The sequence below is a fragment of the Hypomesus transpacificus genome, chromosome 11, assembly GCF_021917145.1.
Source record: "Hypomesus transpacificus isolate Combined female chromosome 11, fHypTra1, whole genome shotgun sequence".
NCBI classification, from domain to species: Eukaryota; Metazoa; Chordata; class Actinopteri; order Osmeriformes; family Osmeridae; genus Hypomesus; species Hypomesus transpacificus.
The window spans coordinates 8,422,934-8,447,346 of record NC_061070.1 but is presented as its reverse complement, the minus strand read 5'-3'; the positions used below and the strand labels follow the sequence as shown (position 1 = coordinate 8,447,346).

The 24,413-nt window shown below is 40.4% G+C and overlaps 4 protein-coding genes across 6 annotated transcripts; 2 read left to right on the top strand and 2 right to left on the bottom strand.

The window, feature by feature from the left end:
• Window positions 1-5,839: 5,839 nt before the first annotated feature.
• rps24 (ribosomal protein S24) lies at window positions 5,840-9,413 on the bottom strand. 2 transcript variants are annotated; one of them, XM_047030093.1, is made up of 6 exons: window positions 9,367-9,413; window positions 8,448-8,513; window positions 8,143-8,352; window positions 7,708-7,821; window positions 6,991-7,008; window positions 5,840-5,929 (listed from the first exon to the last, which is right to left on the bottom strand). In XM_047030093.1, the coding sequence occupies exons 1-5, from the start codon at window positions 9,367-9,369 to the stop codon at window positions 7,003-7,005; spliced, it is 399 nt and encodes a 132-aa protein (XP_046886049.1). In that variant the 5' UTR covers window positions 9,370-9,413; the 3' UTR covers window positions 5,840-5,929; window positions 6,991-7,002. The 2 variants fall into 2 exon arrangements, with proteins under 2 accessions (XP_046886049.1, XP_046886050.1); XM_047030094.1 differs by lacking the exon at window positions 6,991-7,008.
• Window positions 9,414-12,711: 3,298 nt separating this feature from the next.
• eif4ebp2 (eukaryotic translation initiation factor 4E binding protein 2) lies at window positions 12,712-14,484 on the bottom strand. Its single transcript, XM_047029127.1, has 3 exons — window positions 14,165-14,484; window positions 13,483-13,662; window positions 12,712-13,309 (listed from the first exon to the last, which is right to left on the bottom strand). Exons 1-3 carry the CDS (start codon window positions 14,295-14,297, stop codon window positions 13,278-13,280), a joined length of 345 nt encoding a protein of 114 aa, XP_046885083.1. The 5' UTR covers window positions 14,298-14,484; the 3' UTR covers window positions 12,712-13,277.
• Window positions 14,485-14,741: 257 nt separating this feature from the next.
• ppa1b (inorganic pyrophosphatase 1b) lies at window positions 14,742-18,829 on the top strand. The gene is made up of 11 exons (XM_047029123.1): window positions 14,742-14,883; window positions 15,488-15,552; window positions 16,020-16,073; window positions 16,356-16,475; window positions 16,618-16,704; window positions 17,018-17,144; window positions 17,488-17,615; window positions 17,890-17,975; window positions 18,144-18,219; window positions 18,324-18,363; window positions 18,522-18,829. The coding sequence occupies exons 1-11, from the start codon at window positions 14,823-14,825 to the stop codon at window positions 18,548-18,550; spliced, it is 873 nt and encodes a 290-aa protein (XP_046885079.1). The 5' UTR covers window positions 14,742-14,822; the 3' UTR covers window positions 18,551-18,829.
• Window positions 18,830-19,207: 378 nt separating this feature from the next.
• Window positions 19,208-22,889, top strand: sar1ab (secretion associated, Ras related GTPase 1Ab). 2 transcript variants are annotated; one of them, XM_047029125.1, is made up of 7 exons: window positions 19,208-19,306; window positions 20,230-20,302; window positions 20,482-20,601; window positions 20,784-20,849; window positions 20,994-21,097; window positions 21,187-21,318; window positions 21,404-22,889. In XM_047029125.1, the coding sequence occupies exons 2-7, from the start codon at window positions 20,245-20,247 to the stop codon at window positions 21,518-21,520; spliced, it is 597 nt and encodes a 198-aa protein (XP_046885081.1). In that variant the 5' UTR covers window positions 19,208-19,306; window positions 20,230-20,244; the 3' UTR covers window positions 21,521-22,889. The 2 variants fall into 2 exon arrangements, with proteins under 2 accessions (XP_046885081.1, XP_046885082.1); XM_047029126.1 differs by having other exon boundaries at window positions 19,269-19,352.
• Window positions 22,890-24,413: the final 1,524 nt, after the last annotated feature.

The window sequence follows — 24,413 nt, the reverse complement described above, 5'->3', positions numbered from 1 at the left end:
TCTATTTGCTGGGGCATATTTTGAAAATTAAATTTCAAATGTCTTTTTCGTTTTCATTTTAATTAAGGGAAAGAATGAGCAGTCTTAAAGAAGAAAATGAAAATGCAAATAGGATGATTGAATACTAATTTGATTTATGAGTCAAATAATGCAGCCACATTCTTAAAATGAAAATGCATTTCTGGAAATGCATTTTCATTTGAATTTTGGTCACGATTTGCTTCCATAGTCTGGACTCAGGTCAGGCTCAGTTTGTTCCTATCGAGTGTTGGGCCATTCAGGGATCACGCTGTGTATCCTGATGTGGCCGGCGACAAAAGCTCTGACAAGCGTGAGGTCAAAGCATATTGATTTCCAGACCCACAGACTCAAGTGAATGCAGAGTTTTGCACTCAAAGCCTTTCTGTGTGCGTGCGCATGGTGGAGGTGGTGGCGGAGGCGGACGGAGAAAGGTGAGAAACGTCGGTTGGATTATTCCTATCATGTGCTGCTGGCTCGCTGGGACTGAGCGATATATTTGCCCTCCAGTGTGATGAGGGTTCCGCCTGGATGCCTAGCTACATATATCCCCCCCGTGCCAGATCAGTAATCAAAGGAGTAAGGATAAAAGGGAAAATTGAAAAACGCATGTAGCCTACTTTAGGTAATTCCAAACACACGCTGTCCTCTACACCACCTAGGTCAAAGGGACTGTGGGACAAGGGAGTTGTCATGTGTAGCTATGAGGTGGGCTTGTGTGTCGGCGAAGGGGTTGAGGTAGGCTGTTTTTCAAATCCGTTGTTCAGTCATCTTTTGCAATTTTGCTACTATAGCGCAAACATAGCCCCCTCGGGCTAACCAATTACCTTGCTCTTACCTGCTGGTTGCCTTTTCTGATGGGTAGCAAAAAAAATTGGGACACCGGCCCTGTCTTTCTTTCTCTCTCTTTGTCTTAATCGTGCAAGCAAGGGAGTGACTGAGAGCCGGCACAAAAGCTAATTCCGCCGCTGTCACATCCGATCGTCAGTTACCCCGCAAATGAGCTGCGGTAATGACACTCGCCTGATGGCCCGCGTTCAGACACATTTGCGGAGGGTAATGTCTGATAGAAATCAATCCGCAGTAATATGCAGGAGAGCAACGGCAAGGTAATTTTCAAGGGGGTGGCTTTCATCCATTGTCCCTGGCTTTATGATACGACTGTCAAAATGTCAAACTCAAACTGCACAAACCTTTTAATGATGTGTGCAAATAAATGCAAATGTTTTACAGTAACATGCTTGCGGTAGCCTATCCATTGCTATAGGCCCAATTGTCCTATTGAAATCGTATTCTAAGAGGTCAGAACGTAGGGAATCTGGATGGTGGAATTGGACCCAGACAGATAGCTTGAAGAAATATACATTTTTAAGAACATGGGTTACGAGCCTACAGTGGATGCAGTGTGAATACAAAGGTGTTGTGGCGGAGCCATGTCTGAACCTGGAGCTGCACGTGACATGTCATCCCCCACCGGCCCATAACACGAGATTAATCATTCAGACACCTACAGCAATACTAACGCCCATTATCGTTTAATTACGTGCAGTAGGCCTAATATAAAAAAAGTATTGGCAAAACAGCATTAACACGAGTACACGGACAACCATGTCCATTATTGCTCTCATAACCTAATACAATTATGTAGGCCTAGGCTGTGATTAGAGTTCTCCCTTTGAAGGCGGCCATTCGGCATGGCGCTTGTGTGGACATGACCGCTGCCACGACAACATTATGAATTATACATTTCTCCCGAGACAGAACACATTATGGGATGTAAGAGGCAATATAAGCGAATCTCCCATTTTATTCATGCCAGTCCTGGTTTAATGAATCACTATGAGATTGCTTTCACTGTTGCCATTAATCAGAGCTTTTCTGCTGGTGATTGAAGAGGGTAATATGAACAGGAATACCAATGAGACGGGAGAGATGTACAAAAATCGAGAGATGGGGGGGGGGGGAAAAACTGACGCCTGCCGATATCGACATCACATAACTACTAAACCTGTGCTGCACAATGTTGAATGTCATTTTTTAATTTGCAGATCAAGAGGTTCTGGTAATATTTAGATTTTTGTCATTGTGTCATGAGTGTGTGTGGTGGTGGTGTGCGTGTGTGTGTGTGTGTGTGTGGGGGGGGGGTCATTCAAACAGCCTCTGTTGCTATAATAATTGCTCGTCAGAAACAGTTGAGCACATTTACATTTAGCGCATAATTAATGCACTGCTAAGCCCCAAACACGATGCAGTTTCCTTAATTACACTGGAATCTAAATAGCATTAGGCTATTCATGTGCTTCGGGGAGGGTTTGTCCACAGAACCAGTATGGAGTTCATCATACTGGACTAAGGCTGGGGGGTATATTTCAATGTCTCTACTCTCCCACATCTGGGTGGGTCATATGCTCAGCCTGGAGCCCACACAGGTGACTGGAATAACAGGAACTTGCAACACAGGAACAGGATGTAGAGGTCCCAACAGTACCTATAGGAATGGGTGGGGGATGGGGTTACCAGGGGTCCAACTACAGACTACAGGAGAGTAGTGGACAGGTTTAAAATACATTAAGTGAGGAACGTACTTTATGTTGATAGCAGAGTACATCTGCACAGTGTGGCCTCTGCTAACTGTCCAAGGCCGTATGGTAAAGTATGTTACCTGTTGTGCTAAGTCTGTGACTGCAGCATACAGTGACTGCAGACTAAAAGACTCCTGCGAGTGCATTTGATATAATTATCCCTTTGAGTCACTGTTGGGCAATCTTCTGACTGATTCTGGGATTGATAGTGGAAAGGGAAAGGTGTGGTCTGCAATCATACAGTGTGCTGCTCAGATACGAGTACAATTACATCCAGGGGTAGCTCAAAGAAAGTGCAAGCACATACACCTAATTCCCCAGTCACTGTCCACACACACCGCCCAGTCTGGAGTGTACAGCATGGCCTTCACATAGGGCACTCCATCATACTGTCACTCACATCTGCTGGCCTCTCTCATTACCGTTCCGTTCCAAACGCTCTCTCTTTCTCCCTCCACCTCCCTTCCTTCAACCGAGCAAATACTTGATCTGCCTCCTCTACAGAACGTCCCTTTCCCCTCCACTTCTCCCACTTCATCCTACTACAACTTACAAATGATCTCCGGCCGCATGGTGGGGTTGTGGTGGTTTACGGACGATGCCATGTCCTGACTCCCCATCTGCTGAAGCTATCGGCCCGGACTCCTCCTTCTTCTGACTGAAACCAAACGATGTCATACAGTTAGTGTCTGTCATTTTATGTTGGTTACACAAAGAGAAAAGGGAAAAGCATAGATAGAGAGCCAGCATCAGAAGAGTCAACTGCTGGCAGAGGGAGTTCACTTTACATATCAGCACCTAGCAACCGGCAGATGTACAAAGCTCACCGCTGGCCAAACTGTTCTTCTGAAAGACAGGATGAGCTAGGGTGAATTATTTTAATGCTTAAGAGAACAAGGAATGGATGCATAGCATTCTGAAATATTGGGTTTGTGACCAAATTATCTACTGGGAACAGGAAGAAGAAAATTACTAGAAGACAGCTGCCAATTTTGCTCGCATACAGCCATGTCTGAGTGAATATAGACACAATGACACTGATAAATGCCTGTTTTGTCGTCTCAGTTTTGTCTGTTCCCACTGTTGTTTCCTGTCGCATGCTGTTAGCAGGGAAAATAGAGGTAAACCCTCCACCACTTCGCCTCCTTTCATTCCGCATGTGTGAGGCCCCTGGAGGCCCCAGGCTCGGCCCCACCATCTGGTGCTGGAGGCCCAGAGCTGAGGCTGTCAGTACCCAGGTGACAGACACCGTCCTCCAGCCCAGCTTTCCTGGCCAAACCCCTTTTCTCCCTCTCTAGTGCTGCATATTAAACACCCTTCTGTCTCTTGCTCGCCCCCTTTCTCTGTACCTGATCTCTCCACTCATCTGTCTTTCCACCACAATGTCCTCCTACATCTGATTAGTGCCCCGGTTAAGTATCATTCAGTGTTACTCAACCAGTCGGCTCACTGAAGTTGAGGGAGCCAAAGGAGGGAGGGAGGAGAGATACCGACAGCTTGTGCCCTGTGAGTTATGTGGCAAAGGAAGAAGGGCTAGGAGATGGGCAAGGAAAGAGATACACACAAGGAGAACCAGAGATCCAATGAGAAAGGAAGGGGAGGGCCACGGAGAGAGAGAGATCGAAAGAGAGAGGAGGGGGGACTCCTGGGACAGAGCGACAGGGCCGCATCGGAGGAGCCTCATTTTCCAACGCCATCTGTTACCAGTCCCCGAGTTGAAAGCTCCACTTATGTCAAACCTCCCACCGCCACACACACACACAGAGGTGCGAGAGACCCTGGTATACTTAATGAGTCTGGTTCTCCCCACTGTCATCTTCCCTCCTAGCAAAAGCAACACAGTCTCTACCCACCCACTCTGTGTCATCCTGGGCAGTGATTCCAACGGCGGGCATCACCCACACGCTAACAGTACAAGCTGAGATAAATGAGGCCGCCTGCCTGTTTGTAGGTCATTGTGGACTACAGTCTCTGTTGTACTGGTGTAGAAATGTATGCAGAAAGGTTTCCGAGTGTTTGGTTTAGCTGTATATCTGCTCTCTTTGTTCTGCGTAATTCATGTGCATCTTAAAGTTGTCGGTTCTACAAATAGCTTGGCTGTGCTCTTTTGAACAATATCAGCCATTGGGTGTTTTTAATGACTTATGTTTCTGGATGGAGTTTGTGCAGTAGTCCAGTAATTGCTGAAGAGGAGACAATCAAGGAGAACCATCATTATGTTCCTAAGGCAATGGTTTAGCCTGTCAAAAAGTGATACATATAGATCTGAGAATGTGCTAGTGAATTTCCTTTTGCTCTATGGGCAAACTATAGGCTCACAGAGTGGTCTGGCCTACATTTTAGAGTGTTAAAGTGTGTCACATCCCTGGGTTCAAGAACAAAAATACAACCTTGTTGAGTGCGGTCTCAAAGATGTTCGACTTGTAGAGCCTAGACTCCAGGCACAGAATGGTGTGACAATGCTCTTTGGGGATGCTACCCACTTGAAAAATGAAAGACAGGGTTGCAGTCACGTCCAAAAGTTAGCATTTTATCAAAGACGTGAAATATAATCCAAGATTAAAGAATGCTGCCAAATAAGGCGAGTAAATCATCCTTGTGGGTGGAAGATACAAAGCTTTACAGAGTATTTTTTTCTGGATATTTATATGCAAATTATCTGAAAAGGTCACCATCTCATTTCAATAATATTAATAGACAAACAAAACAAAGGTCTGGATGCAGGTCTATAAATGTTTTTTTCTTTTTACTAGGAAGGTGTGTTCTGTCTCAAACTACAAGCTACTCATGCATGCCTCCCACAAGTCAGGTAGAAACATGTTCTAAATGAGATGCACAGATGTTAGTCATGAACAAAACGTTGTTCATTGAAAAGGAAAGAGCCCCCCCTGGTGGTGAATTGTTATATCATCCTTTGTAGACCCATTGACAAAATATTTAAGACCACAGACATTCTATGACGCCCATGTGGTATGCGCTTGTTTCTGCACCTTTCCAGGTTTATGAACAAACTGATGTGTTAAATGAGAATGGTCGTGTAACTTAACAGGAAAAGGTCTTGAACCTGAAATTACTTGTTTAATTACATACAAGCATCAAGATTTAGAAAATGTGACAACCAATGACACATTAGAACTGCATAAGAGATGTGATGCCCTATGATGGTACCTGTACAAAAAAAAGCACTGAATTCAACTTCAAATGAAATTGTCAAGTTGAAACAAAGAACACAACAAGAATTTTCAATTTTTTTCCAAACTTTTTTTTATTTGATGACAATATACAAGAACATCTTGAGCACGAAGATCTTTCCTGGTTCACCCATCTCACTGTTGGGACACAGGAAAACAAAAGTCAGAGAACATCAAGGAAGCATCTACAATCTGACATTTCCTAGGTGGAGATTGAAGTGACTGGATTACTCAGGGACAACATTACACGTGGAAGCTAAAGGTGTTACTAGAGGAAGAAGTTGACATGGGCATCTACAGAAAGGTAATGATATACAGAGCTACGTCATGTATCATTACAAAATAGCCTTACATGGCTGGATATAGTTACATTGCAGAATTTAACTCAGGACAATGTAGCCTGGGAAAGATAAACCTGACAGATAATGTTTATTTCTCTGCCAGATGGGTCTGGCCATCCCCTCAAGACATTTCTATTGGGACTGGACAGTGCCGAGCCAATCACAACCTCTCATTGGGCAGGTTTGATACGATCCTGTACAGGGGCGCTGTTCAGGCATTCTCAAAAAACCAAGATGAGGTTTCGCTTCTCTTATTGGTTGTGTTGGATGCTAGCCAACTGCATCCAAAGGCATTTTGGTCTGCACCCCATGGAAATCCAAAATGAGCCATTTTAGACTAATACGCATTTGCGAATTGGTCTGACAATGCCCAGGATAAGGACAATATGCCCAGACGTCTCATTAACTGGTTTAAACACAAACAGTTTTAGTCTCCTTCACCACTTTAAACATTTTGACATTGTCAATTGTTTTGACATGCTTTCTTAAATGTTTGCTTTGTTTAGCATTTGTGAATGTTAGCATACAATCTTTAAAGATGTTAGCTAACCAATAGTCAAACATGACAAACTTCAAAAGAAGTGATGCCAGTGGTATATACTGAAATGTATAAGTGGGTAAATACACAATTAAGTATTAGCACAAGCCCGCTGTATTTAAGGGGAAGGAAGGCTTTGTCCAGGGAGGGTAAAAATGAGGATTTTCAAAGTGAAGAGAAGGGTCATTTGAATGTTTGGAGAAGGTAAGGGAAAGGCTGTGGGACACTAGGGTGAAACATGCAGATACACAGGTCTATTAGGACATGGGGATGTCATGTCCAACACAGAATAGAACACCATGCCCATTCTGCTTGTATACCTGAGGGACACCTTATTTCTGCAAAAGAAATCCATGGAAGGCCAAATAAAAGGCAAAAAATGAAGAAGGTCACATTAGATTATTGAGCTACTGAGAAAGCTGGGATCTCTGAAATCATGGGGTTGTTACTATGCCATCACAGCCTATTGTGTCAAGTCCATCAAAGATGAAATTGTCCTTTGAAGTTAATTTTAAGGATCTATAACCCCATTAGTGCCCAGTTTCAACACAATTAGTGCAATACAAATACAGCAAATAAAATAAAATACTTTTTTTAGTGGAACTATTTTAACTACTGGAAGGCACAACTATATTTACAAAATACAGTAAAAGGATGGTAGCATGTAAATGGGAGGATAAGGGGATGTCTTAGTTAGCTAGGACCACCACTCATAGGGTACTTATGCACACTGCAGTTAGTCTACTTCATAAACAACTTTACCTTCTACAGTCCCGTAGAACAATAAGAAAGAACGGAGGGAAATAAACAGAAAATGGTAAGAAATGCTAAACTGACAAATGGAGGAAAGAACAGAGTGAATTCCACGTCTGTCCTGGGCTTACTGTCTGATCTCCTTTAGATGCACTGAAAAACATGTTTATGGGTGAAAATGACAGCATGCGAGCCCCACCCATGTGATCCAGTGCATGAAGGAGACCAGGTCTAATGGCCAGTGGTTAAACTGATGGATGTGCCACGGTGCTGGAGTGCATTACCTTCTTGCCAGCGGCGCCAACACTGGCTTTCTTGGTGCCTCGTACTTTCTTCATTCTGTTCTTGCGTTCCTTGCGCTGTTTCCTGGAGGACTTCTTTTTCTCATAGAGGCCGTGCTGTTGGAACAGGAACGTCAATACTTCCGCAAGCTTCGCCACAACCATAGAGCAAAACATGGGTGTGTAACATCTGCATGTTTGTGTCTGGGAAGAACTTAGTTGCATGATCAAATTCGCTTCCTATATGAGGAGATCAAATTCACTTCCTATATGAGGAGATAAGCGCTGCTCAGAAAGCTATATTGCGCTATAAAAGACAGGTCTTGCTCAGGGGACAAGCATTTCAATGCTGATCTCTTCCAATTTCACAGGATAAAATATTGGTGACATTATAGTAGAGTGATGAGATGCACATCAGTCCACACGGCATTTCCTCACCCTGGCCAGTCTGTGCTTGGGCTCGTTCTTCTTGGCGTAGTCTAGAGAGTCGTAGACCATGGCGAAGCCTGTCGTTTTCCCACCACCAAATTGGGTCCTGAAGCCAAATACGAACACCACATCGGGAGTGGTCTTGTACATTTTGGCGAGCTTCTCCCTGATCTCAGTCTTGGGGACTGTAGCCTTGCCTGGATGCAAGACATCGACAACCTGACAAGAGGACAGGAAGTATGGTCACAATCTTGGTAAACACAGGCACAACACAGTTGTAATGACTTATGAACAAGTAAGGTGCATAGGCTTACCATCTGCTTCCTCTGAAGCAGCCGGTTTGTCATAAACTTCCGGGTCCTGACCGTTACGGTGTCATTCTGCAACAATAGAACCATTTTCAAACAAAGTCCTATTTGGCATCAGTACATCAACACATTCCATATCTAGTCAGGAATATGTCCACAAATCTTGTCTTGTAATAAATTGCTAGTCATTTTAGGATGACTGGCTCTGTAAGAATGATTGATTCAGTTAAACGTCTAACTCCTCAAAACAAGAAAACAAATCAGAAAAAACATCGTCATAGAACAAGGCAATTAAAGAAGCTTAAAATGGTATAAGCATCGTTTGTGACATTTCCTTGGATGCTAGGCTAGCTATACCAAGGTAGCATACTCTGATAACCTTCCTACGATGCAATGTGCAATACACAGACAACACAAATATGACATGTTTCTCAACACGAGCTACTTAAATAGTTAACAAACTAGCCATCTATACAGCAGTTTCACACTAGGGAAGGTTGGCTAGCCATCTAGGAACTAACAACTGATGTCAATGTTGCTAACTCTATCGTTAGCAGATTTCGTGTGTTGTACAATAGCAGTATATCTGGCCATTAAGTTATTCGATTGGCCATTGTACACGTTTATACGTATAAACTAACATTAATATTACAATTTGAAAGAAACTCGTAGGACTAAAAAAGCATGCCATATCTCATTAACAAACTAGCTGGACAGTGTGTGCCCCAGTACCGAAAGGAGTCTGCTAGGCCACAGGTTTCATCCAGTCTGATAAACCGCTAACAAGCAAGCTCATCATCTTAATAATCAAGTACTTTTGCAAAGGACATATTAAACTAACATAAGCGACTTGTAAATACTTCATATGGTACGCGATGGCGAAGATAAAAAGGGATTTATTCACAAATAATGCCACAACACTCACCATCTTGGCGTTAGCCTCTCTCAGGGACGTAGAAAAGAAAGAAGGACCCGCCGGAAACCAATAAAATGCCTGAAATTTAGAACGTGCCGCTTTATTTTGCCTGATGAAAAATATATTAAATGTCGCTAAAGCTCTGATTTTGTAGCCTAAGTTTGTCAAAAATATTCATACGTATTTCTTCAATAATGAACGACTATTCTGTGGCCAGGAAAAATTCATGGAATAGAAATGTTTAAGTAAAAAGTAGTAGCCTAAACGAGTAGCCTATAAGTTGTGTTTCTATCGGAATGATGTGAGGAACCCATACACCTGGCTGCGACACCTTGTGAACACCTTCAAGAACTCAACAACAGATGACCAAAAACCATGTCACTCATAAACCGAGATATGGCCAGATTCTTCGCCAGAACTCCAGTTTTACGGCTCTATAGTCTCTTAAAGGCAAGAAGGGCTGTAAGAAAGTAGAAAATATATCAAGGGGAGGGGGGGAGCATACAGTTGCTCTGTCGAGACAACTATCATCTCAGTATGTCTGCGCCTCGTCCATTAATTGTATGTAGCGGGACAAGTTATCCCTTATTTCTCAGCGTGAGAAATGGTTGAAATACGTGATAAATACAAGGTGTGGCATGAAAGCGTGAGAAGTGGCTGAAATGCGGTGAGGTTTGGATATACTGTATGTCCTTGGATATAAATAAATCCAGTAGAAATCCAGTAAATTTATAGAAAAAGTAATTGATTATGCCGCCATTGAGTTCCCATTAGTCAAAGTAAAAAAAAAAATATATATATTTTAACCCAGGAACATTTATTTTATCTCTTGAAACATGGAACCTTTACTTTGCATGTTTACATGCCTGTTTTTGTGGTTATGTGTCTTTAACTTAAATTTAATCAGTTCAATCAAATTCAACGTTTACTGCCTACAACCAGCTCATAACAGATTGAGTATGGCTGTTAGAAGGAATAAGCAAACACAATAAGTAGCCCACTAGAGCAATTTGTTAATTTACTTGCAGGAATCAGTCTGTTTGTCTGTCCGTGTGTCGGTGTCTGTTAAAAAGTGTTCATTATTGCTTAGGGCACTCATTCTGCACTGTCCAATTGAATGCCACTACACCTAAGTGGGTGTAAGGAAGTTGGGTCTGGAGGGTCTCGTATTGGGGACAACTACAGAAAACCAGAATCGGGACGGACCAATGAAATTGCCAGGGCAGGCTTTATACGATGATGGACAGATGATCAACAGTAACGTAATCAACAACGTCACGGAAGAGCGCTTGGGTTGAATTCGTTTTCAACAAACAACATATTACGTCGCTCTGATTGGTTGTAGGTCTATCCAATTGAGCGAAGAGGCATTTGTTTTACGAGTTCGGTTGAAACACGCCCCGTAGTCACAGCCCAACAGAGAGTTTTCAGACTCATATTCTGACTACAATTATGAGTATGAAAACGTCAGGCTAGTCCTACATTGCACCATGGAACAATCTCTTTAAAGGCCCAGACAGTGAAAACAGTGGCAAAAACAAGCCATAATGAAGTCCTCCACATTAAGAAACTTTATTTATCTGTAACAGTGTCCTCTGGCATTGGCGTTTCTCTGAACATTAATGCATTAATTTGATTCAGAACTGAAGTCAAGTTTGTTTCATATCTTATTGTGCAACATAAAATGTTAGCCCTCAATGCAAACGGCTGGTCTAAAGTGATACCTTCAGAACAAAACAATCAAACGTATAAAAGTGCAATGCTAAGTATTTACAAATGCTTAGCATGACATTGTCCATTCCAATTGTAAGTCATGAGGCTTTGACACGCAATGTTTCACTTCAAACAATCTGAATACAATGTATCAGTAACTAATAAAACAATCTATGAAATGTTGCACCCATGGATTGCTTGTTGACAATGTAGCTGTTATAGTGACAAAATACAATGAGCAAAGAGAACTAAGATTATGGTTAGGAAATATGTCTTCATAATCACAATCATGTTTCACCCAACTTGAAACTGGTCGTAAAATAATAACATTAAACCCTTGCATGGTGGAAAGTGGAAATCTTCCAGCTGCTAAAAGAGAAAAATCTAAAACAATACAGTGTTTTCAAAAAATAAATCTTCACAAATTCATAATATAGTACTGACTTAAAGTCATTTAAAAATAAATATTTGTGTTGAAGAGTTTTGACAAAAAAGAAAATAAATGTCCACTCCAACTTTCTGTTTACTGTGTGTAAGGCATGGGTAGAGAGACTTGACACTAATGATTTAGTAAGGTATTAAAGAGAATAGTTACAGCACAGTGGGGATATATGTGTAGTTATCCAGTATCACATTTCTGATAGATTGAATCCGCTATACCTATAGGATGTAAATGACAGCAGATTATTATTTGAATTTTTATAGGAAATGTGAGCAGGGACTAGAGGTAAATCCAGACAGGATAGAAATTCCCTCAAACTTAATCTTGTCTACACATGCACTTCTGCACTTCTTAATCTGTAATGCACTAGGAGGCAGTCTCACAGGTTGTGGGGAACAAACAGTCCTTAATATATCCTGATTTAGCTTTTGTTATTTTGAGAAACTGGTCTGCAAAATAAAGTTATTCAAAAATAAAATGCATAGAAAATACTTTTTAAGTTTCAACTTTTCAAAACATCTCATGGAATCTTATTCCAAAAATATTGTTAGGATCTAAACCATTTCTGTACTCATTTGTGGTCTCCTGTTCATGGTTCTCTCAGATGGAACTCAAATATTCCAATCAATTAAGCAAAAGTATTCCAAAACCCCTGACTGTTGTAAAATGTTATCTTTTATCTGTAACATGGGTGCAAAATGGATCATCAAAACAGTCTCTAAATGAAAATGAAGGATATCAGCCAGTCCAAAGGATATCATCCAGTCCAAAACTATAACTATTGAATTTCCTGCTGTAAAGTCAACGTTAGCATACTTTTTTAATCATATGCTACTGAAGATGATAAATGGATAAGTGCCTGATCAAACATAACTTTCACGATAACTAATAATTAACATAACAAAATCTAAATGGAAGGCCATTTGCTGATTATGGTGAAATGCCTGCAGTCCCAAAATATTTCATCACCAACTAAATTAAAAGGTAATTGATATATTATTCTACAAAAGAAAATGTAAAAAAGGAGAAAGAAAAGAATACTGTTTTACATCAGTGTTCGCAACTGTTGAAGGTTTGGAATGACTATAGAATTTTCATCTTATTTGAAAAAAACTAAATTTCAATCACAGCATCCTTTTAATGCGGTAAGCTTCACTGGTAACTTATCAGACTGAATAACTTGAAGTAACTAAGTGATCTTGGAGCAATTCAAGTACTTTATAGCAAAAGATTACACCCAAACAATATTTGTTAAAGAAGATCATCAGTGACTATAAAAATTGTGGTACACACTAATCCTGATTCTAAGGCCAGTACTTTGTTATCCAAAGTATAGTTTCGGATGGGTCCATGGGGCTAATCCATATCATCAGTGGCCAGTTTTACAGTGTGCTCTGGTAAAGATTCTGAGTGACATAATGGTTATTGGGCAAAAACAACAGTTAATTTGGACAGTAGGGGGGTACTTATACTATACTTAAACTATAAGGGTATCTAGACCCTTATAGTTTGGTTGATAAATACAGCTTGTTGAAAACCAGAAACCTAACCTTTAACAGTTTCCAGAGTTGGCCCTAATGTACAGCACACTGTACTATATTATTATTGTTTACACGTATCACAACCAGCAGCAAGACAGAGAGCTAAAGATGAAGGCTGCTGTAGATGAAGGCTGCTGTGAGGGGCTCACAACATGAGTTTCTAAAAGCCAAGCCACTGGCACAAGTGCCAGGTCATTTTCTTGTTCTGGTCTGGTTCCTCAGCTTTAGATGTCCATCTCAAACTGAGAGTCTTCACCTTAAAAGAAAACACATAAATATCAGGGCAATAATGACCTTTTATACCACATATAATTAAAACATAAGAACACTAAGTGATGAACTATGTGTCTGACAATATACATAGCAGTTCTGTGAAGATGAACTGTCTGGTAACCCTTATAGCTCAACAAGAAAAATGAGTGGGTTCACCATTGGCTGGCTTGCCATCATGGTTCTTGATATGGTTATTTGCTTCATTCTTTCTGTTCTCACTCAGGACATTTTGGCTGGTCACCCCCGGGATAACAGGCAGATGGGCCGGGGGAGTTTGGGCAATGGGGGAATTACGACGGTCCAGTAGGAATTTACGGTCGTAAATTATTCGAGTGCCTGTGAAACACAAAATAACATGACGTATAACAAATCGAATCTCTATTGTCAGGAAAGGTTAGCTCCTCAGCCTTGGATGATAATCAACCAAAATAAAACAAGAATAAAAGCAGAAACCTGTCTAACTTGCTGGTGACACCATCATACTAAAGCGAAAACGTCAAGACAAGACCAAATGCAACCACGTTCATGTAGCGTAATTGACAGTGAAAAAAGACCAGGATGCTACATATAATAAAAACAAAAACATAGTCGGAAAATCTATTATTATGATGTTTAAACGTAAGGAAGAAAGATTATTGCATTAAAGACACACCATTCATTTAACCGCATGAGACGACGGGGGCGGGGCAAAGTATTGTTTTTGTTTTGGTGCTTTGACAGCAGAGTAGGCCATGTTTGGAAACCCATAGCATTGGTTACTGCAATTCTGTGCAAATTAGAGTGAAACCAAAATTGTCATTCCATTAATACATTTAATACACAATAGTGTCCCCATTACCTCCCGGAGTGGTTGAAAATAAAGTGCCTCCAGGAGTGGTGCAATAGTCATGAGGTAGCTGCGTTGTATCGTTAATCAACACCGTCCTAGTAGGAATGGCCCTGCTCTCGCTAAGCTGACGACTGGTCGACATTTTAACCGAATTTGATTACAAATTAAACAATTGCAAACTATGGGTGGCTTTTCCCTATGGACGGTGGAACCCTGGGCCTTTCCCTCTCCTTTTTCTCTCCCTAATGCTTTCTTGTTGATCAGCTCGTCCTCCCAGCCGTCAAGCTCAGCACCGTCCGTTCCCTCCGCCAGGCAGGAAGAACAACAATCACCGGGAGGATATGAGGCAAGGGAAGTCAGCAAATGACGCAAACGCACGTGTATGAAGCTTTGGAAACTGAAATATGTATGCCGATATAATACATTCAAGAAAATAATAGACAAATATTGGAATGATCTTAAGAAATCCTTTTATAAAACATTTTTGATGGAAAATTGAATACAAATTTACAATTCATAAAATCTTTCTTTCTTTTTTAAGCGCATGCGCCTCTGATTCCCTGATTCTTCTAATAGACCTGCCAGAGCGCCACCTAGTAGTAGTACATGTATAACCACACTAGCCCACCCCTGCAATACAGCAAATCAACATCAACCCGGCTGAAAGATGAGCTTCACTGTCGAAGAGAGAGGAAACCCAAACACATTAAGCTATCGTTTGTTTTTCAGTAAGTATAACTACTTCACTTTTTGGCATGTGGAAAGTGACATTTAGAAGGCACAATGAATAGACATGTCCTAATCTAGCACTAGCTAGGCTGGGCAGCTCCAAAAGGCTAATCTAAGCCAGCTAGCACCCCACGTGTCACTTGTTTTGTGATATTGTGGTTTAACCAAAGTTACCACACTTAAAATTGTTGTGTTTCTGTAAATAAGGGTAGGTAAATAAAATGGCAATTGATCTCGAGATGTGCTCGTGTCTAGAAACGATACTATTGAAGTGACACCAACTGGGTTTGCCGGGTGTCTAAAATCTGACAAACTGGAATGAAAGAATGTCGTTAAACAACTGTCAGATTCTCGCAACTGTATTTGTTCTGTTGAAGATTATCCACAGGGAGATTGTATGTATGTGGAACTACCAGTATGTACGTAACGTTATGGAAAAGGCTAGGGCTGCGTTTCAGTTTTATTTCCTTCTGAAATTCCTGATGTTACGCCCATCTGTCACCAGGTAGGGACAGTCAAGGGAGGGTGCCAACGTGGCGTCCTAGGTGTGGGGTGTGTAGTAACGTCACCATTGTTCTTATTTTCATTACATTGTATCCTCAGAAAATGCTGAAGGAAAGTACATCTCCCCATTCCATGATATATCAATGTATGCTGACGAGAGCAAGGTAAAGCATGCCACCTTTATACATTTAATCAAGTTATATAATTGATTCCCATTGGAATTGTGAATGTTATAAGTAAATGCAGACAATAGGCTCAACCTTTGAATCAATGGTTAGAAAAATTGGATTGGGAAGTTTTGTGTTGCAGGGTTTCTCTTTAAGAAATAGTTAAATTGGGTGAATCATAGTCTATTTGTCAAGCCAGCCAGATCTTTAGTCCCTAAGCACTGGGTTAACATTTAATAATCGATACCTGTTATCTTATCTCTTAGGAATAACTTAGGCTATGTAATTTTGATGGCACTTATCTCTTCCACTACTCATCTCTTCCAACATAATCATGTAGCCATAAAGGAACTGTACTATTGGTTTTAATCTATGTGACTGTAACTTTACGTGAGGCACATGTATCAATTAGAGTATTGTGAATAAATCTTTAGTAATATGACAAACTGTTCTGTTTGCTGCAGAATATCTTCCACGTGGTTGTTGAAGTACCAAGATGGACAAATGCAAAGATGGAGGTATTGTTAAAATATTTTAATGGCATATTACTATTGGCTGCTCTGATTTTAAAATGAGTTAAAAATTAAGTTTACATGTACTTGTTGCTATTCAATACCTGTGCCGCTGAGGTGGGGCTCCTGTTTCTAAATATGAATTAAAATAACAATGAAAACATGTTCTTGGTTACATTATTTCCCGGACAAACATAACCTTTTTTTAAGATATTTTTTTAAACAATTGTTTGTGTTAACAAAATGAAGCTTCGAAGTACATGTTTTTCCCTTTTTCTTTTTTTTTAGATAGCAACAAAAGATCCTCTTAATCCCATCAAGCAGGACGTAAAGAAGGGTAACTTGCGATATGTCGCCAATGTCTTTCCACACAAAGGTTACATCTGGAACTATGGAGCAATACCCCAAGTAATTATTAAATACTCAGTACAAAATGTGTATTGCATTTATAATATACCTGAACTGTTATTACATTTAATACATATCATAACTTTAAAATAAATACCTAATTGGTGTCACTGTATTGAGCTGACACACTGGTTGTTGGTAGACCTGGGAAGACCCTGGACACAAAGACGGGGACACTGGATGCTGTGGTGACAATGATCCTATTGATGTTTGTGAAATTGGTACTAAGGTAAATCATACAATATCAACAAACATGTTTAGGCTGCACAATACAGGGCTGATGCATTGAAGATAGTGATTATTCACTGTTTCATTCAGTACATGCTGTCATCATCCAGTTAACAAACTCCGAAGTGATAACTTCAGATACTTAAGAATATATATTTTTTAATCTTAAGTCTATACTTGCATATTTATCTTTCTATAAAAATGGAAAAACAATATAACAACATTTGTATCCTACTAAAGAATATTCTTTTGCAATAGTATGATAATGTCATGCAGACGGTTTGCTGAGGTAACGTGTGACATCTTCCGTTTAGGTGTGCTCGCGTGGGGAGGTTATCAAAGTAAAGGTACTCGGTATTTTGGCGATGATTGATGAAGGGGAGACTGATTGGAAAGTCATTGCAATTAATGTGGAGGATCCTGAAGCCAAGGACATGAACAGTGAGTTTGAGTTTCTAAAACTCCTAAGGGCACCGAAAGCAGCACTTAGCAGTACATTACGTCTCTAATACCTACAAATTTGTCTTTTCTCTGGATGTTGTATTTGAGATGACAAGATGTCAGGAAACGACACCCGTGAAATGTTTGATACTTCCATTTACAGATGAAATTTTAGCTGCATTGTACTGTGTAATACTGTAGTTGAGACATATTACTCTTGCACAATGCCTGGTAGCTGAGATGCAACATCTCAGGGCTTAGTTTCAAAGGACCAACAGTGTATGTGTTTCTACTCCATTTATCCATTCTTTCCTAGCTCAACAAACTTTCTTGTGTGTTTTAGATATTAGCGATGTGCAGCGACTGAAGCCAGGCTACCTGGATGCCACTGTTGACTGGTTCAGGAGGTACAAAGTCCCAGATGGGAAACCAGAAAACAAATTTGCCTTCAATGGCGAGTTCAAAGACAAGGTGTGTACTGTACCCTGAACATTTCCAGCCTGGTGTGGGGGGTTTGCTTGAGCTTAAGCTGCTTACTGCAATATATTTTCGCTCAACAGGCCACAATGTAAAATCCAGCGTTTCTGGTCAGACTAATCATCTGGGAATGATTTCCTATTAAATGTAAAAGTGTCTCTTGTGGCCATTTACAAGTTGTAAAATCATGTGGCAACAGTTTGAAGCATATTCCAGTGGCTAGCTTTTATTAGGAAATCTAAGATGACGTGTGTATTTCTTCTCTCAGGATTTTGCTATTGAAACAATCAAGAGCACCAATGGCTTTTGGAAGGCCCTCATCTCTCAACAAATCAAGGCTGGGGAACTGAACTGGTGAGAAGGAAGTTGAATATAGGACTTGATATTGAGTGTGCTAGATTGATTGCACCAAGTCTGTGTTCCAGAAGAGAGTGATGGTGGTTAGGACAAAGGTTGGTAGTAAATTAATTTCTCATCCATGGAAATAGACTAAACCGTTTTGATTGCTCTCCCTTTCTTCAGTAAAAACACATGTGTGTCAACCAGTGACAGTCCGTTCTGCTGCTCAGGGGACGAGGCAAAGGCTGTTGTTGATGGGGTTGGTATCATCTGTGTCTTTACTGCTGTCATGTCTGCATGGTCTGCTCCAAAGAAATCAGCCACTTTTATAACATGGTCCTTTTTTTTGGTGTCTGCTTTCAGACATGCCCCTGTGGAACAGAAGATCCTATTCCTTCTTCAGGTAAGCTGTTTGGTTTGATTCCGGCCAAGCGGGGGGGGGGGGGGGGGGGGGGGGGGGGGGGGGGGGGTTGAAATGAGAAATGGCTGAAATGCGTGAGTCTTAGCGAATGCATGAGACTTGAGAGCCCTGCATCTAATCATTGTTTTTCTGTTCCCCAGTTGATAAATGGTTCTACTATGAGAAGTGACATCTTCACAAGATGAACCAAAGAAGGCATACTTGAAGAGACATGCACTTGACCACAGACTAGAGATGCTGAGTAGGTTCTGTAGAAAAATAATAGGAAAACTACTAAATCATGTCAAATTTGTTTTTCACTGTTATTTAACATGGATCTTAAAAAAAAGTAGATTTCAGGCATTGGCCTGCCTAGCTACTTCTGTACTGTATAGGGTAATCTAAATTGCTTTAATAAAGCCTCCGTTTAAATAGTCATTGAGGACTATTACGTTTTTATTCATGTGAACATCGTTTTATTTTCTGTGGACTGTTTCATTGATAGTTTATTGAAAGCAATGTCAAACCAAAAGTGTCAAATGTTATGGTTTTGGATGAATAGGGCCACAGAGATGCACATTTTACTGCCCTCTACTGGACTGCTTACCCACATTGTTGCCTCATTCGTTCATTAGATAAACATCTTTCTTTGGCAGTGCACATTGTTATTCCCTCGACATCACGGATATAATAGTTAATTTAAATTTAATGTGAAAAAGTGTGTCCAAGGATGAATCCCTGATCAACGACCGTTTTTTCTTTTTTTGACAATTATACTTTGACAAAAAAATGTCAGCTGGACGGATCATATTTTCCCACGTGACACACCTCGCCAAAAACAGTTGTTACGCAGTTCCGGTGAACTGTCAAATTTGGACCTGTCATTGACGGTGGTATCTAGGACTTAAAAGTAACGTTGGAGGAGTGGATTAACTGGCAAATAAAGGTAAAGGATTACAGTACTTCTCCTGCTTCCATATCTCTCCAATGCGGTCAGTACACAGTTTAGCGTTCGAGAGGTGACACATTCATCTCTGCATGGTTGCGCTATATCAATGGTGTTTTTAACTTTATTTATTTTTTGTGCCTACTCAGCGTGTTAACAATGTTGTTTACTCCTAATCGAGTACTACTCGTAACTAAGGGCATTGTCAGCAATCGGTTTTTACGTATGTTGATTGGCAGCCACCTAACTGGCTCCTGGCAAAGCTGTGCTATAAAGTAGTGTCTGTGTTACATTATGTAACTTGTAAACGTACATTTGAGTCAAAACGTGTTTTCTTTCAATTTTGTTCGCCATACTACATATACAAATCTATGAAAGTATTTTTTTGCATTCCTTCGAGGTCACTGTCAAGATATTCACAGCAAGCACTGAGAGTAACAGCTGTTTGTGTGCGTGTGTGCGCGCATGTGTGTTTCAAGTGCCTGGTATCAAGTGTCATCTGCTCACACAACTTGTCTGTGAAAATAGTTTGAGGCACTGTTAGTCTAGCATCATCAGCCGGAATACTTATCATATGTAATAAAGCTTGCTTGTAGATATTTATATTTTCGTGAATGGCTTGATAGTAGCCTATTACTGTACTTCAAATTTACACATACCAAACTAGGTAATCCCAGGTCATGAAATAAGTTTCAACAATGAGCTTTCAGTACGAGGTTGCGTACTCTGTCGTAGTGAGTCTTAACACTTCTTTTGCCAAGCAAATATCTTGTTAAATAGCTAACCAATCTTGTTTAATCACTGCAAAAAAATACTTGCCTCAGAATTGTTGCTACATCTGGCCCTCCATCTTAAAGTAATAATTAAGTTGTTGAGTTGATGAAAGCATTGTGTTCATGAATGTGATGTATTCTTTTTTTCAGGTAAAGGAAACAGACATGTCTTTTATATTTGATTGGATCTACAGGGGCTTCAGTGGTGTTCTACAATTATTAGGTTCGAGTTGTTTCACTTATTACATTATTGTTGATCAGTGTATTAAGTGTGCATTTGCCCCTAAACACAACTATTCTATTTACGTTTACATTAAGTCATACATGATTCAATTCTATTTATTAAGTAACCTTTTAACTGTTGCCCAACAATCTGAAGTATCATATTATGTTTACCTCTAGGTTTATATAAGAAGACTGGAAAGTTAGTGTTCCTTGGATTAGATAATGCTGGGAAAACAACACTATTACATATGCTCAGAGATGACAGACTGGGACAACATGTGCCAACACTACATCCGAGTAAGATTATGGCAAATGTGCCATCATGTCTTGTGTGTGTCTACATCCTTAATGTAATTGCAATCTCCATGCCCTTGTTTTGAAGCTGTGTATTTCAAGTAGTGGGACTCTGCTTGGCTCGAGTTTTCCTGTACATCCGTCTGCCCTATTGTAACTCATGGTCCTGTTCTTTTTTACCTCAGCATCGGAGGAGTTGACTATTGCAGGAATGACCTTTACAACATTTGATCTTGGTGGGCACACTCAAGGTGGGATAGTCATGTATTCAATCATGTGAGAAGGTTCTGTTACAAAAGTGATCACATTGTGTTTTTTATGTGATTATCTTCGAGAGACAGTATGCCTCTCTAAGTAGGTCGTTTACTTGAAAGACATTGGTTTGATTTTCCCAGCGAGGAGAATTTGGAAGAATTATCTCCCAGCCATAAATGGCATTGTTTACATGGTGGATTGTGCTGATCATGAACGACTAGGAGAAGCCAAAGTTGAACTCGATGTAAGTCTCCCCCTCTAGGACTCAAACAAATATTTATTTCACATTGGGAACAACAAAAGACTCGCTGTATTTTTATTGGACCTTTCCAGGCCCTGTTAACAGATGAGACCATCTCCAATGTGCCGGTCCTCATTCTGGGGAACAAGATCGACCGTCCAGAAGCCATCAGTGAGGAGGCACTCGTGGGAATGTTTGGTCTTTATGGTCACACAACCGGAAAGGTAAGGATGTCTGGTTGATCTTGCTCTCTGTGGGTGATTTCCCGAATTCAAATTAAGCCCAGTTATGTCTGTGCTTCCCCAACAGGGCAAAGTGTCTCTGAAGGAGTTGAATTTGAGGCCAATGGAGGTTTACATGTGCAGTGTCCTGAAGAGACAGGGCTATGGGGATGGTTTCCGCTGGCTCTCGCAGTACATTGACTGACTGACCTTTTTTTAATTTATCTTGTTTATCAAGGATTTTGTATATACACAAGATTACAAGTTGCACAAATCTACCTGCTGGATGTCTGTTACCAGTGTGCTATATTTATTTTGAGTTTGAGTGCCCCAAAATAATTTGTCTTGAGATTCTTTATACTCATTTGCTTGATATCATGGGTCACTTAAAGTGATTTACATTGATAACTGAACAACTGTTACAAGCCATAATTGTGTGAAGTGAAATGAAATTCTAGAAGCGGTGTGTGACGGTATGTTCCATGCCAAAGCCAGGTAAAGTTCCCCAGTGATTTCCTTGATTTTAGACTCAGTGCACCTTGTACCAGGTTGTGTACAAGGTTGTGTACCTTTTTGCACTAACTACAATCCCTTAGATGTTGCCAAGTTGGGGAATCCCCCCCCCCATTTGAACTGAGCAGTAAGTAACCCCCTTCACGCTCACAGATTAGAACATGGCATCCTTCTCAACCGGTTTCTAACCACGGTGTATTTTTAGTCCAAGGTATTGAATTACAGAGAAGGGGATTAGTTTAAGAGTTTCAGGTTTGTTTCTTTTTAGCAGCGCACATCTTCAGCTCATGAAAAGCTAAACAGACATTTAGACATTCTCCTATCTCAAAATGTGTCCTGGATCATATTACATGATCATACAGAAAACGGGTGGGGAACGGTCTGATCACGGCTGTACTTTGGCATATTGACTATGAAGTTCAATAGCTGGATTACATTTTCAGAATCCTGCTTTATTTGATACTTTGTAAGTGTGCCATATGAGGATTAAAGACCACAGAAGTATTATTAAACATTGAACAATAAACAAGTTTTCTCCATACCAGTATTAATATTTTGACTGTTAACGTTTTTTGCTTAATCCCTATTTTAATACCAACAGCCAAATTAATTAATGTGACCACAAGTGCATTATTTCTCCTATTTTGAAGTGAATTCGTTTTATTTATGTTTACTAAAATTACTTTTGTACAGTATCAGGATTTCATAACAGTGGCAGAAGTCATGACAAGCCATGTAAGTGATTCCATATTATCTACAATGCTCAACCTACCTATGTATTTTTGTATGGTTAATTTACTGTTAACATTTGAACTTGGTGACTATCTACTGTTCACACAATGCAGATATGATATGAGAGTGCTTATGTTTTACTGAGGAGTGAGGTACGTGACGCTACCTGTGGGTGCAATAATAAATTCTGTAAATAATCACTGAGCATGCATTTCAGTTTTTCTGAAATGATGTCACTGCCAGCACACAAAGGGCAGCAGAATGGGTTGTTGATGTATTATATGGTATTTGGTTTTGATCGAAATCTGAATAAATATGTTGGACAATTATCTGAGTCGTTTGTCTCTTAACAGTCTATCCCGCTTACAATTTCTTCATTAATTATGTTACATGATTCTGAAAAGCACATGCTTATCATATCTTAAGGCGCTTTTCGTGTTTTTCACCTCTCCTTCCTGTTTAAAGACAGATAAGTCTATCTGTCCAATTAGGAGGGTCCGTCCTCTGCTAGATTGGAGAGTCAGATGGCTGAGCGGTGAGGGAGTCGGGCTAGTAATCAGAAGGTTGCCGGATCGATTCCCCGCCGTGCCAAATGACCTTGTGTCCTTGGGCAAGGCACTTCACCCTACTTGCCTCGGGGGGAATGTCCCTGTACTTACTGTAAGTCACTCTGGATAAGAGCGTCTGCTAAATGACTATATGTAGATTGGCCCTACCTTTTCTGGTAGAAGTTAAAGTTGTGTTTTATGATTTGTTTAAGTGTTTTCATATTTGCTGTCGTATTTTCATATTTGCTGTCGTGTTTTCATATTTGCTGTTTGCTGATTTGCACTTCAGGGCTACTGTGTCAATGAGCTGTCAGCGCATTTAATGAATCATACCTCACTGAATACCGTGATTTTCACATTTCTTTTGTTGCTGCAAAGGTCGAACATAGCTATGATACAGGACACATGGTTCGGCGTATTTTAATATTCATAGTGGGCTTAACAGAAATAAAAAGTCTCTCTCCAGACTTTCCACTCTTGCCAAGGCTTCATTGAGTCTGGTCTTAAAAGCGGTAGGAGAAGCAGGCAAGGCATAGCCATGATCCTAGTAGAAAGGGATGAACATGGTCATGAGTAATGTTTCACTTCACAAACATCACGTTGACACCACTAGTTTATGGCCCACATTCTTTCTTATAGTCCTCACCTGTCAAAGCCACTGTCAGCACTGTTTGTGTGAGTGTGTGTGTGTCGCACGCGTGTGCCAGGAATACATGTTCAACGTGTCTTCAATTGTGTGTGTATAGGTTTATTTGTGAGTTTGTTTAATATGAGTGGCAGCAGTGAGATTTTAATATGTCCAGGAAAATTCTGATATGATCAGAATGAAAAATTCACATCATTAGGCTGAGGTTGTGAGGTTGCCATTTCATGGGAATCCTGAGAGACCACGGACAGGCTTTCTTCAGCTCTTCTGGAGGTAGACGTAGCCCTGCCCTTTTCCAACTAAAATGAAGAAGCACAATACATAATACAATATATATAAAGGGATAAGTATCTCACCCTGCCCTGGGATTGATAATAGCATATTTACATTTATGAACGCTCATAGCCGTATGATGATACACCTACTCTTTGGAGGTGAACTGGGAAGCTAAAGACGGATGGAATAACACTCTCGGAGTCGGACAATCTGAAACGTCCTATCAAAATTGCCCTGCTTAAAATGTTGACAGCAAAGCACTGATGAAACACTTGCAGTGAATCTTTCTCTCCTCAAAGCCACTTCCCACTTCTTCCTCACATATTTGTCCGTGGGAAACCTTGAAAATGAAAACGGACAAAACATTTCACAAAGGAGGTCAA

Bases quoted from the DNA above. Each gene is read 5' to 3' on its own strand.
- rps24 (XM_047030093.1), bottom strand. The intron at 8,353-8,447 runs GTAAGCCTATGC...TCCTCTTGTCAG, and splicing joins TGCTTCAGAGGAAGCAGATG to GTTGTCGATGTCTTGCATCC. The intron at 7,822-8,142 runs GTGAGGAAATGC...CTGTTCCAACAG, and splicing joins CCAAGCACAGACTGGCCAGG to CACGGCCTCTATGAGAAAAA.
- ppa1b (XM_047029123.1), top strand. From the start codon at position 14,823: ATGAGCTTCACTGTCGAAGAGAGAGGAAACCCAAACACATTAAGCTAT. The intron at 17,145-17,487 runs GTGAGTTTGAGT...TGTGTGTTTTAG, and splicing joins TGAAGCCAAGGACATGAACA to ATATTAGCGATGTGCAGCGA. The intron at 17,976-18,143 runs GTGAGAAGGAAG...CCCTTTCTTCAG, and splicing joins AAGGCTGGGGAACTGAACTG to TAAAAACACATGTGTGTCAA.
- eif4ebp2 (XM_047029127.1), bottom strand. From the start codon at position 14,297: ATGTCGACCAGTCGTCAGCTTAGCGAGAGCAGGGCCATTCCTACTAGG. The intron at 13,663-14,164 runs GTAATGGGGACA...TGTGTTTCACAG, and splicing joins ATTTTCAACCACTCCGGGAG to GCACTCGAATAATTTACGAC. The intron at 13,310-13,482 runs GTGAACCCACTC...TTTTCTTTTAAG, and splicing joins TGATGGCAAGCCAGCCAATG to GTGAAGACTCTCAGTTTGAG.
- sar1ab (XM_047029125.1), top strand. From the start codon at position 20,245: ATGTCTTTTATATTTGATTGGATCTACAGGGGCTTCAGTGGTGTTCTA. The intron at 20,303-20,481 runs GTTCGAGTTGTT...GTTTACCTCTAG, and splicing joins TGGTGTTCTACAATTATTAG to GTTTATATAAGAAGACTGGA. The intron at 20,850-20,993 runs GTGGGATAGTCA...TGATTTTCCCAG, and splicing joins TCTTGGTGGGCACACTCAAG to CGAGGAGAATTTGGAAGAAT.